This window comes from Podarcis bocagei (assembly GCF_964188305.1).
Source record: "Podarcis bocagei genome assembly, chromosome: Z".
NCBI classification, from domain to species: Eukaryota; Metazoa; Chordata; class Lepidosauria; order Squamata; family Lacertidae; genus Podarcis; species Podarcis bocagei.
In genome coordinates this window covers 489,325-500,918 of record NC_138140.1, presented here as the reverse complement: position 1 = coordinate 500,918, position 11,594 = coordinate 489,325, and the positions used below count along the sequence as shown (strand labels likewise).

Genomic DNA, 11,594 nt, shown 5'->3' with positions numbered 1-11,594 from the left:
CCCAATCTGGGTGGGTGGGTGGAACTTCTTGCCCCATGGAATTCAATCCGGGTGGGTGGAGCTCCTTGCCCCACAGGATTTGAACCCCTGACCCCCATCTGGGTGGGCGGAGCTTCCTACCCCATGGAATTTGAACCCTCACCCCTGATCCTGACCCCAATCTGGGTGGGTGGAGCTTCCTGCCCCACAGAATTTGAACCTGCTCCCCTGACCCCTCAATCCTGTTGGGTGGAGCTTTTTGCCCCATGGAATTTGAACCCGCTCCCCTGACTCCTCCCCTGATGGGCGGAGCTTCCTGCCCCACAGAATTCCAACCCGCGCCCCACAGAATTTGAACCTCTGCCCCACTTTTTCTGCCCCGAACCAGGAAACCTTCACTCCCCTGATCCCTCAATCCCGCTGGGTGGAGCTTCCTGCCCCACAGAATCCCACCCCGCTCTTCAGAGCCTCCCGCCCCAGACCATCCTAACCCCTGCCCCACTTTTTCTGCCCCCCAACCAGGAAACCTTTGACGCCGGCCTTTTGAACCCGCGCCCCAAGGAATTCCAACCCGCGCCCCACAAAAATTGCCCCACATAATCCGAACCCGCGCCCAAGGAATTCCAACCCGCGCCCCACAGAATTGGCCCTGCAGAATTCCAACCCGCGCCCCACACCATCCTGACCCCTGCCCCACTTTTTCTGCCCCCCAAGCAGGAAACCTTTGCTCCCCTGACCCCGATCCGGGTGGGCAGAGCTTCCTGCCCCACAGAATCCCATCCCGCTGTTCAGAGCCTCCCGCCCCACACAATCCTGTTCAGAGCCTCCCGCCCCACACCATCCTAACACCTGCCCCACTTTCTGCCCCCCAACCAGGAAACCCGGACTCTCCTCCCTCAATCTGTGTGGGTGGAGCCAGACCCCTTGATCCGGGTGGGCGGAGCCTCCCGCCCCACACAATTCCAACCCGCGCCCCACAGAATTCCAACCCGCGCCCCACAGAATTCTCCCCACGTCATCTGAACCCGCGCCCCAAGGAATTCCAACCCGCGCCCCACAGAATTCCAACCCGCACCCCATAGAATTCTCCCCACTGAATTCCAACCCGCACCCCACACCATCCTAACCCCTGCCCCACTTTCTCTGCCCCCCAACCAGGAGACCTTTGACGCCGGCCTGCAGGCCTTCCAGCAGGAAGGGATCTGACCTCTCAATCCGGGTGGGCGGAGCTTCCTGCCCCACAGGATTCCAACCCCTGACCCCTCAATCTGGGTGGGCGGAGCTTCTTGCCCCACAGGATTCCAACCCCTGACCCCTCAATCCTGGTGTTTGCAGCTTCCTGCCCCACACAATCTGAACCCCTAACCCCTCCTCTGATGGGCGGAGCCTCTTGCCCCACAGCATTCCACCCCCTGGCCCCTCAATCCCAGTGGGTGGAGCTTCCTGCCCCACAGAATTCGCTCCCCTGACCCCAACCCGGGTGGATAGGCGGAGCTTCACCGCCCCACAGAATTTGAACCACATCACCTGAATCCCTGCCCCACTTTTTCTGCCCCCCAACCAGGAAACCTTCGCTCCCCTGACCCCGATCCAGGTGGGCAGAGCTTCCTGCCCCACAGAATTCAAAGCCTCACCCCTGACGCCTCCCCTGACCCCTCTCCTGATTCAGCTGGGCGGAGCTTCCTGCCCCACAGAATTCAAACCCCTGACCCCTCTCCCGATCCAAGTAGGCGAAGCTTCCTGCCCCACAGAATTCAAACCCGCTCCCCTGATCCCTCCCTCAATCCAAGTGGGCGGAGCTTGCTGCCCCACACAATCCGAACCCTTGCCCCACTTTTCCCGCCCCCCAAGCCAGGAAACCCTTGACAGGATTCCAACCCCTGAGCCTGATCCGGGTGGGCGGAGCTTCCTGCCCCACAGAACCCCACCCCACTCTTCAGAGCCTCCCGCCCCACACAATCTGAACCCCTAACCCCTCAATCCCGCTGGGCGGAGCTTCCTGCCCCACAGAACCCCACCCCACTCTTCAGAGCCTCCCGCCCCACACAATCTGAACCCCTAACCCCTCAATCCCGCTGGGCGGAGCTTCCTGCCCCACAGAACCCCACCCCGCTCTTCAGAGCCTCCCGCCCCACACAATCTGAACCCCTAACCCCTCAATCCCGCTGGGCGGAGCTTCCTGCCCCACAGAACCCCACCCCGCTCTTCAGAGCCTTCTGCCCCACACCATCCTAACCCCTGCCCCACTTTCTCTGCCCCCCAACCAGGAAACCTTCGCTCCCCTGACCCCGATTGGGTGCGCCCCATGGAATTGTCCCCACACCATCCTAACCCCTGCCCCACTTTCTCTGCCCCCCAACCAGGAAACCTTTGACGCCGGCCTTTTGAACCCGCGCCCCACGGAATTCCAACCCGCGCCCCACGGAATTCCAACCCGCGCCCCCCAGATTTCCAACCCGCGCCCCACAGAATTCTCCCCACAGAATTCCAACCCGCGCCCCACAGAATTTGAACCTCTGCCCCACTTTCTCTGCCCCCCAACCAGGAAACCTTCGCTCCCCTGATCCCTCAATCCCGCTGGGTGGAGCTTCCTGCCCCACAGAACCCCACCCCACTCTTCAGAGCTTCCCGCCCCACACCATCCTAACCCCTGCCCCACTTTTTCTGCCCCCCAACCAGGAAACCTTCGCTCCCCTGACCCCGATCCAGGTGGGCAGAGCTTCCTGCCCCACAGAATTCCACCCCGCTCTTCAGAGCCTCCCGCCCCACACCATCCTAACCCCTGCCCCACTTTTTCTGCCCCCCAACCAGGAAACCTTCACTCCCCTGATCCCTCAATCCCGCTGGGCGGAGCTTCCCGCCCCACACCATCCTGACCCCTGCCCCACTTCTTCTGCCCCCCAACCAGGAGACCTTTGACGCCGGCCTTTTGAACCCGCGCCCCACGGAATTGGCCCCACAGAACCCCACCCCGCTCTTCAGAGCCTCCCGCCCCACAGAATGGGCCCCACAGAATTCCAACCTGCGCCCCACACCATCCTAACCCCTGCCCCACTTCTTCTGCCCCCCAACCCAGGAAACCTTTGACGCCTTAATCCCGCTGTTCACAGCTTCCTGCCCCACAGAATTTGAACCCCTGCCCCACTTCTTCTGCCCCCCAACCAGGAGACCTTTGACGCCTTAATCCCGCTGTTCACAGCTTCCTGCCCCACAGAATTTGAACCCCTGCCCCACTTTTTCTGCCCCCCAACCAGGAAACCTTTGACACCGGCCTTTTGAACCCGCGCCCCACAGAATTCTCCCCACATAATCCGAACCCGCGCCCAAGGAATTCCAACCCGCGCCCCACAGAATTCTCCCCACACAATATGAACCCATGCCCCACAGAATTCTCCCCACATAATCCCAACCCGCGCCCCACGGAATTCCAACCTGTGCCCCACAGAATTCCAACCTGCGCCCCACAGAATTCTCCCCACTTAACCCCAACCCGCGCCCCACAGAATTCTCCCCACTTAACCCCAACCCGCGCCCCACAGAATTCTCCCCACTTAACCCCAACCCGCGCCCCACAGAATTCCAACCCGCGCCCCACAGAACTGGCCCCACAGAATTCCAACCCGCGCCCCACACCATCCTAACCCCTGCCCCACTTCTTCTGCCCCCCAACCAGGAGACCTTTGACGCCGGCCTGCAGGCCTTCCAGCAGGAAGGGATCTCCAACATCGCCGCCCTGAAGGAGCAGCTATTGGCCGCCCGCCACGTCCAATCGAAAGCCATCGAGGCCAGACACGCCTCCCTGACGAAGCGCTGGAACCAATTGCTGGCCGGCTCCGCCTCCCGGAAGAAGAAGCTGCTGGAAGCCCAGGAGCACTTCCGGAAGGTGGGCGGGGCTTCCGTGGGGCAGGGGGGAGGGAAAGGGGGCAGGACCCATAGAAAAAAGGGGGCAGGACCCATCGGAAAGAGAAGAAGCGCCTCATTATTATTACTATTAATCATATTATTACTATTAATCATTTACTATTATTATTATTATTATTATTATTATTATTATTATTATTATTATTAATCTATTATTATTACGATTATTACTATTAATCATATATTATCATTGTTGTTGTTGTTATTAATCATTTATTTTTATTATCATCATTATCACTGTTACTACGATTATTACTATTAATCATTTATTATCATTATCATTATCACTATCACTATCACTATTACTACGATTATTACTATTAATCATTTATTATTATTATTATTAATAATAATCATTTATTTTTATTATCATTATCATTATCACTATTACTACGATTATTACTATTAATCATTTATTATTATTATTATTATTATTATTATTATTATTATTATTATTATTATTACTACTACTACTACTACTACTACTACTACTACTACTACTATTACTATTATTATTAATCATTTATTTTTATTATCATTATCACTATTACTACAATTATTACTATTAATAATTTATTATTATTATTATTATTAATCATTTATTTTTATTATCATTATCATTATCACTATTACTATGATTATTACTATTAATCATTTAATAATAATAATAATAATAATAATAATAATAATAATAATTATAATTTATTTTTATTATCATTATTAACAATAATAACAATAATAATCATTTATTTTTATTATCATCATCACTATTACTACAATTACTACAATTATTATTATTATTATTATTATTATTATTATTATTATTATTATTATTATTATTAATCATTGATTAATCTTATTATTCTCCTTATTCCCCTCCCCTTCCCAGGTGGAAGATCTCTTCCTCACCTTCGCCAAGAAGGCCTCCGCCTTCAACAGCTGGTTCGAGAACGCCGAGGAGGATCTCACGGATCCCGTCCGCTGCAACTCGCTGGAGGAGATCCGGGCCCTGAGGGAGGCGCATGACGCCTTCCGATCCTCCCTAAGCTCCGCCCAGGCCGACTTCAACCAATTGGCCGAGCTGGAGAGGCAGATCCGGAGCTTCCGGGTGGCTTCCAACCCCTACACTTGGTTCACCATGGAGGCGCTGGAGGAGACCTGGCGGAACCTGCAGAAGATCATCAAGGTGAGCGGATCGCCCCAGATCCCCATCCTGGTTAAAGGTTCTAGACTGTTCTGGAAAGTTTCGGAAGGTTCTAGACTCCCGGGAAACCCCAGGTTCTGTAAGATTCTAGACCTGGCGGAACCTGCAGAAGATCATCAAGGTAGTGGATCACCCCAGATCCCCTCCCTTGTTAAGGGTTCTAGACTGTTCTGGAACATTTCAGAAGGTTCTAGACTCCTGGGAATACCCAGGTTCTGGAAAGTTCTAGACCTGGCAGAACCTCCAGAAAGTCATCAAGGTAGTGGATCTCCCTGGGGATCCCCCAATCCCATTCCCAAATGGAAAGTTCTGGAAAGTTCTGGAAAGTTTCAGAAGGTTCTAGGAGGTTCTAGACTCCCCATGAATCCCCTTCCCTATTGAAACTTCTGGATTGTTCTAGAAAGCTATGGAAGGTTCCAGACTTCCCAGAATCCCCAGATCCCCTTCCCTGTTGTAAGTTCTAGACGGTTCTGGAAAGTTCTGGGAGGTTCTAGACTCTGCAGAGCCGAGGTTCCGGAAGGTTCCCGCAACGGACACCCCAAATCCCCTTCCCTGTCGGAAGTTCTAGTTCTGGAAAGTTCTGGAAAGTTCCGAAAGTTCCGAAAGGTTCTAGGCTCCACGAAAGGGTCGTTCCGCGCCTCCCTAAGCTCCGCCCAGGCCGACTTCAACCAATTGGCCGAGCTGGAGAGGCAGATCCAACCCTTACACTTGGTTCACCATGGAGGCGCTGGAGGAGACCTGGCAGAACCTGCAGAAGATCATCAAGGTGAGTGGATCCCACATTCTAGGCCCCCCAGGGTCCCCCAATCCCCTTCCCTGTCGGAGATTCTAGACTGTTCTGGACAGTTCTGGAAGGTTCTAGACCTGGCACAATTTCCAGAAAATGATCAAGACAGTGGAACCTGCAGAAGGTCACCAAGGTAGTAGATCTCCCCGGGATCTCCAAATCGAAAAGTTAGAGGCCGTTCTAGAAAGTTTTGGAAGGTTCTAGGTTCATTTTTGGGTGGCCTCAAACCCCTGGCGGAACCTGCAGATCATCAAGGTAGTGGATCACCCCAGATCCCCATCCTGGTTGAAAGTTTTAGGCCGTTCTAGAAAGTTCCAGAAAGTTATAGAAGGTTCTAGACATGGTGGAACCTCCAGAAGCTCATCAAGGTAGTGGATCGCCCCAGATCCCCATCCTTGTTAAAGGTTCTAGACAGTTCTGGAAAGTTTCAGAAGGTTCTAGACTCCCGGGAATACCCAGGTTCTGTAAGATTCTAGACCTGGCGGAACCTGCGGAAGATCATCAAGGTTAGTGGATCTCACATTCTAGGCTGCTCTGGAAGGTTCTAGACCCCCAGGATCCCCTTCCCTGTTGAAACTTAGAGGCTGTTTTGGCAGAACCTGCAGAAGATCATCAAGGTGGTGGATCATCCCAGATCCCCCATCCTTGTTAAAGGTTCTAGACTGTTCTAGGAAGTTCTGGAACGTTTCAGAAGGTTCTAGACTCCCGGGAATACCCAGGTTCTGGAAAGTTCTAGACCTGGCGGACCCTCCAGAAGCTCATCAAGGTAGTGGATTCCCCCAGGATCCCCAAATCTGGAAGTTGGAGACCATTCTAGACCATTCTGGAAGGTTCTAGACTCCCCGAATCCCTTTTCTTTTTTAACGTTCTAGGCTGTTTCCAGGCGAGAGTGTTTTTGAAAGATCTGGAAAGTTTCAGAAGGTTCTAGGATGTTCTAGGCTCTCGGGGAATCCCCAAATCCCCTTCCCTCTTGAAAGTTCTAGGTTCTTCTGGAAGTTTCCCCGGGAATCCCCTTCCCTGTTGAAAGTTAGAGGCTGTTCTAGAAAATTTGGGAATGTCTCGGAAAGTTCCGGAAGGTTCTAGGCTCCCCGGGAACCCCCCAATCTCCTTTCCCTGTTGAAAGCTAGAGGCTGTTCTAGAAAATCCTGGAATGTCTCGGGAAGTTCCAGAAGGTTCTAGGCTCCCCGGGAATCCCCCAATCTCCTTTCCCTGTTGAAAGTTAGAGGCTGTTCTAGAAAATCCTGGAATGTCTCGGGAAGTTCCGGAAGGTTCTAGGCTCCCCGGGAACCCCCAGATCTCCTTTCCCTGTCGAAAGCTAGAGGCTGCTCTGGAAAGTTCCAGAAGGTTCCGGAAGGTTATGGACTTCCCGGGAATCCCCGAATCCCCTACCTGTCGGAGGTTAGAGACCGTTCTACACAGTTCTGGGCTGCTCTAGAAAGTTCTAGACTCGGCAAAGTCGCCGAGCCGGGGTTCCGGAAGGTTCCGGATCCGTTCCCCGACCTTCTTGATCCTTTCCGCCCCCCCAGGAGCGGGAGCTGGAACTGCAGAAGGAGCAGCGGCGCCAGGAGGAGAACGACAAGCTGCGCCAGGAGTTTGCCCAGCACGCCAACGCCTTCCACCAGTGGATCCAGGAAACCAGGTGCGTGGAGTACTGGTAGTAGTAGTAGTAGTAGTAGTAGTAGTAGTAGTAGTAGTAGTAGTAGTGGCAGTAGTAGTAGTAATAGTGGTAGTAGTAGTAATCATCAGTGGATCCAGGAAACCAGGTGCCGCTCGATTGATTAGTATTTTTGCGTGGAGTGATGGTAGTAGTAGTAGTGGCAGTAGTAGTAGCAATAGTGGTAGTAATAGTAATCATCAGTGGATCCAGGAAACCAGGTGCGTGGAGTACTGATAGTAGTAGTAGTAGTAGCAGCAGTAGTAATAGTAATAGTGGTAGTAATCATCATCAACAGTGGATCCAGGAAACCAGGTGCCCTCCATTTATTTTGTGTGGAATAGTAGTAGTAACAGCAGCAGCAGTAGTAGTAGTCCTCTTCATCATCAGTGGATCCAGGAAACCAGGTGCATGGAGTACTGGTGGTGGTGGTGGTAGTAGTAGTAGTAGTAGTAATCATCATCATCATCATCATCATCATCATCATCAGTGTATCCAGGAAACCAGGTGCCGCCGCTCAATTCATTAGTATTTTTGCGTGGAGTACTGATAGTAATAGTAGTGGCAGCAGTAGTAATAATAGTGGTAGTAATAATCACCATCACCAACTATGATTCTGTGATTCTATACTACTACTACCATACTACCACTACACTACTATACCACTACTACTATACTACTACACTACTATACCACTATTATTACTACTGCTACTGCTACTGCTACTATTACTATTACTACTACCACTACTGCTATACTACTACTACACTACTATACTACAGCTATACTACTACACTACTACACTACTACTACACTACTATGATGCTACTACACTACTACACTACTATACTACTACTATCACTACTGCTATACTACTACACTACTGCTATACTACTGCTATACTACTGCTATACTACTACTATACTACACTACTATACTACTACTACTGCTATACTACTGCTATACTACTGCTATACTACTGCTATACTACTATACTACTACACTACTGCTATACTACTACTACACTACTACACTACTACTACTGCAACACTACTACACTACTACTACACCACTACACCACCACCACCACCACCACCACCACTACTACTACTACTACTACTACTACTGTTGTTATTTCCGTCAACCCTTGGCTAATGTGACTTTTCTTTCTCTCCTCTCCCCCGCAACGTTACTCCCTGTTACTCGAACCCTCGGCCAGGACCTACCTACTCGACGGGTGAGTACCAAATACTCCTTGCTCTCCTCCCCAAAGCCGCTTTGCTCGTGACGTCGGCGTCTGGGGCCTGAGTAATTGCCCCGTCTGCGTAGTAATTGCCCCATCTGCATAGTAATTGCCCCATTTCCACAGCCATTTACATACTCATTGCCTCGTCTGCGTAGTAATTGCCCCACATGCCCAGGTATTGCCCCATTTGCATAGCTATTTACATACTTATTGCCCTCTTCTGCGTAGTAATTGCCCCACATGCCCAGGTATTGCCCCATTTGCATATCTATTTACATAGTTATCGCCCCGTCAGCCTAGTAATTGCCCCATCTGCACAGGTATTGCCCCATCTACATAGGTATTTACATACTTATTGCCCCATTTGCATAGTAATTGCCCTGCCTGCCCAGGTATTGCCCCACTGACTTCCGTATTGCACCGCCTGCAGTTATTGCCCCATTGACCTCGATATTGCCCCATATACTTAGGTACTTTCCCTAGATATTGCCCCACCTAGGTATTGCCCCGCCTGCCCAGGTATTGCCCCATTCGCATAGCTATTCACCTATTTATTGCCCCACCTGCCCAGGTATTGCCCCATCTGCCCAGGTATTGCCCCATTGGCATAGCTATTGACCTAGCTATTGCCCCACCTGCCCAGGTATTGCCCCACTGACTTCCGTATTGCCCCGCCTGCAGTTATTGCCCCATTGACCTCAATATTGCCCCATATACTTAGGTGCTTTCCCTAGATATTGCCCCACCTAGGTATTGCCCCGCCTGCCCAGGTATTGCCCCATTTGCATAACTATTTATCTAGCTATTGCCCCATCTGCATAGTTATTGCCCCATATCCATACTTATTGCCCCATCTGCACAGGTATTTGCATACTTATTGCCCCACCTGCATAATTATTGCCCCATCTCCATAGTTATTGCCCCACCTACGGAGGTATTGCCCCATTTGCATAGCTATTTACATAGTTATTGCCCCATCTCCATAGTTATTGCCCCACCTGCCCAGGTACTGCCCCATTGACCTAGATATTGCCCCATTGGCCTACATATTGCCCCATTGCCCTAGGTATTGCCCCATTGCCCTAGGTATTGCCCCATTGGCCTACATATTGCCCCATTGCCCTAGGTATTGCCCCATTGCCCTAGGTATTGCCCCACTGACCTAGGTATTGCCCCGCCTGCGGAGGTATTGCCCCATTGCCCTAGGTATTGCCCCACTGACCTAGGTATTGCCCCGCCTGTGGAGGTATTGCCCCATTGACCTAGATATTGCCCCACCTGCATAGTAATTGCCCTCCCCACAATAGTTATTGCCCCGCCTGCCCAGTTATTGCCCCATTGACCTCGGAATTGCCCCGCTTGCAGTGGTATTGCCCCATTGACCTAGATATTGCCCCACCTGCATAGTTGTTGCCCCACCTGCAAAGGTATTGCCCCATTGACCTCGGAATTGCCCCGCCTGCAGTGGTATTGCCCCATTGACCTAGATATTGCCCCACCTGCATAGTAATTGCCCTCCCCACAATAGTTATTGCCCCGCCTGCCCAGTTATTGCCCCATTGACCTAGGTATTGCCCCACCTGCGGAGGTATTGCCCCATTGACCTAGATATTGCCCCACCTGCTTAGTAATTGCCCCGTCTACACAGGTATTGCCCCATCTGCATACTTATTGCCCCATCTGCATAGGTATTTCCCTAGGTCTTGCCCCACATGCCCAGGTATTGCCCCATTGACCTAGATAATTGCCCCATTGACCTAGATATTGCCCCACCTGCATAGTTATTGCCCCACCTGCCCAGGTATTGCCCCATTTGCATAGGCCTTTCCTTTGCTATTGCCCCGCCTGCAGAGGTATTGCCCCATTGACCTAGATATTGCCCCACCTGCATAGTTACTGCCCCGTCTGCCCAGGCATTGACCTAGATATTGCCCCATTGGTTTAGATTTTGCCCCGCCTGCCTAGCTATTGCCCTGCCTGCAATAATTATTGCCCCAGTTGCCCAGGTATTGCCCCATTGACCTAGATAATTGCCCCACTGCCCTAGCTATTGGCCCTCCTGCCCAAGTATTGCCCCACTGACCTAGATAATTGCCCCATTGCCCTAGATAATTGCCCCACTGACCTAGATAATTGCCCCACTGCCCTAGATAATTGCCCCACTGCCCTAGATAATTGCCCCACTGACATAAATAATTGCCCCATTGCCCTAGATAATTGCCCCATCGCCCGAGATCTTGCCCCGCCTACCCAGCTATAGCCCCCTTGACCCCCAAATCGCCCCCGCCTGCCTTGCTCCGCCCCCTCCGCTTAGCCCCGCCCCTTCTCCCCCACCCCACCCCCAAACAACCCCAAATTTCACCCCCAATTTCACCCTGAATTTCACCCCACATTTCACCCCGAATTTCACCCTGAATTTCACCCCCAATTTCACCCTGAATTTCACCCCCAATTTCACCCTGAATTTCACCCCCAATTTCACCCCCAATTTCACAGAATTTCACCCCACATTTCACCCCACATTTCACCCCCAATTTCACCCCAAATTTCACCCCCAATTTCACCCCAAATTTCACCCCCAATTTCACCCCGAATTTCACCCCCAATTTCACCCTGAATTTCACCCCCAATTTCACCGAATTTCACCCCCAATTTCACCCCGAATTTCACCCCAAATTTTACCCTGAATTTCACCCCACATTTCACCCTGAATTTCACCCCCAACTTCACCCCAAATTTCACCCCAAATTTCACCAATTTCACCCCCAATTTCACCCCCAATTTCACCCCCAATTAGACCCTG

The 11,594-nt window shown here is 51.4% G+C and overlaps 1 protein-coding gene and 1 long non-coding RNA gene across 2 annotated transcripts in view; both read left to right on the top strand.

The window, feature by feature from the left end:
- SPTAN1 (spectrin alpha, non-erythrocytic 1) overlaps nt 1-11,594 on the top strand; it is a 185,565-nt gene that overhangs the window by 157,207 nt on the left and 16,764 nt on the right. Inside the window, exons 49-52 of the mRNA XM_081179155.1 lie at nt 3,653-3,862; nt 4,790-5,086; nt 7,418-7,530; nt 8,765-8,782. Coding sequence (XP_081035281.1) covers nt 3,653-3,862; nt 4,790-5,086; nt 7,418-7,530; nt 8,765-8,782 — 638 coding nt within the window. The remainder of the gene's footprint in view (nt 1-3,652; nt 3,863-4,789; nt 5,087-7,417; nt 7,531-8,764; nt 8,783-11,594) is intronic.
- Nucleotides 9,017-9,768, top strand: LOC308579151. Its single transcript, XR_014004317.1, has 3 exons — nt 9,017-9,039; nt 9,222-9,454; nt 9,654-9,768. It is a non-coding gene; the product is annotated as an uncharacterized lncRNA (long non-coding RNA).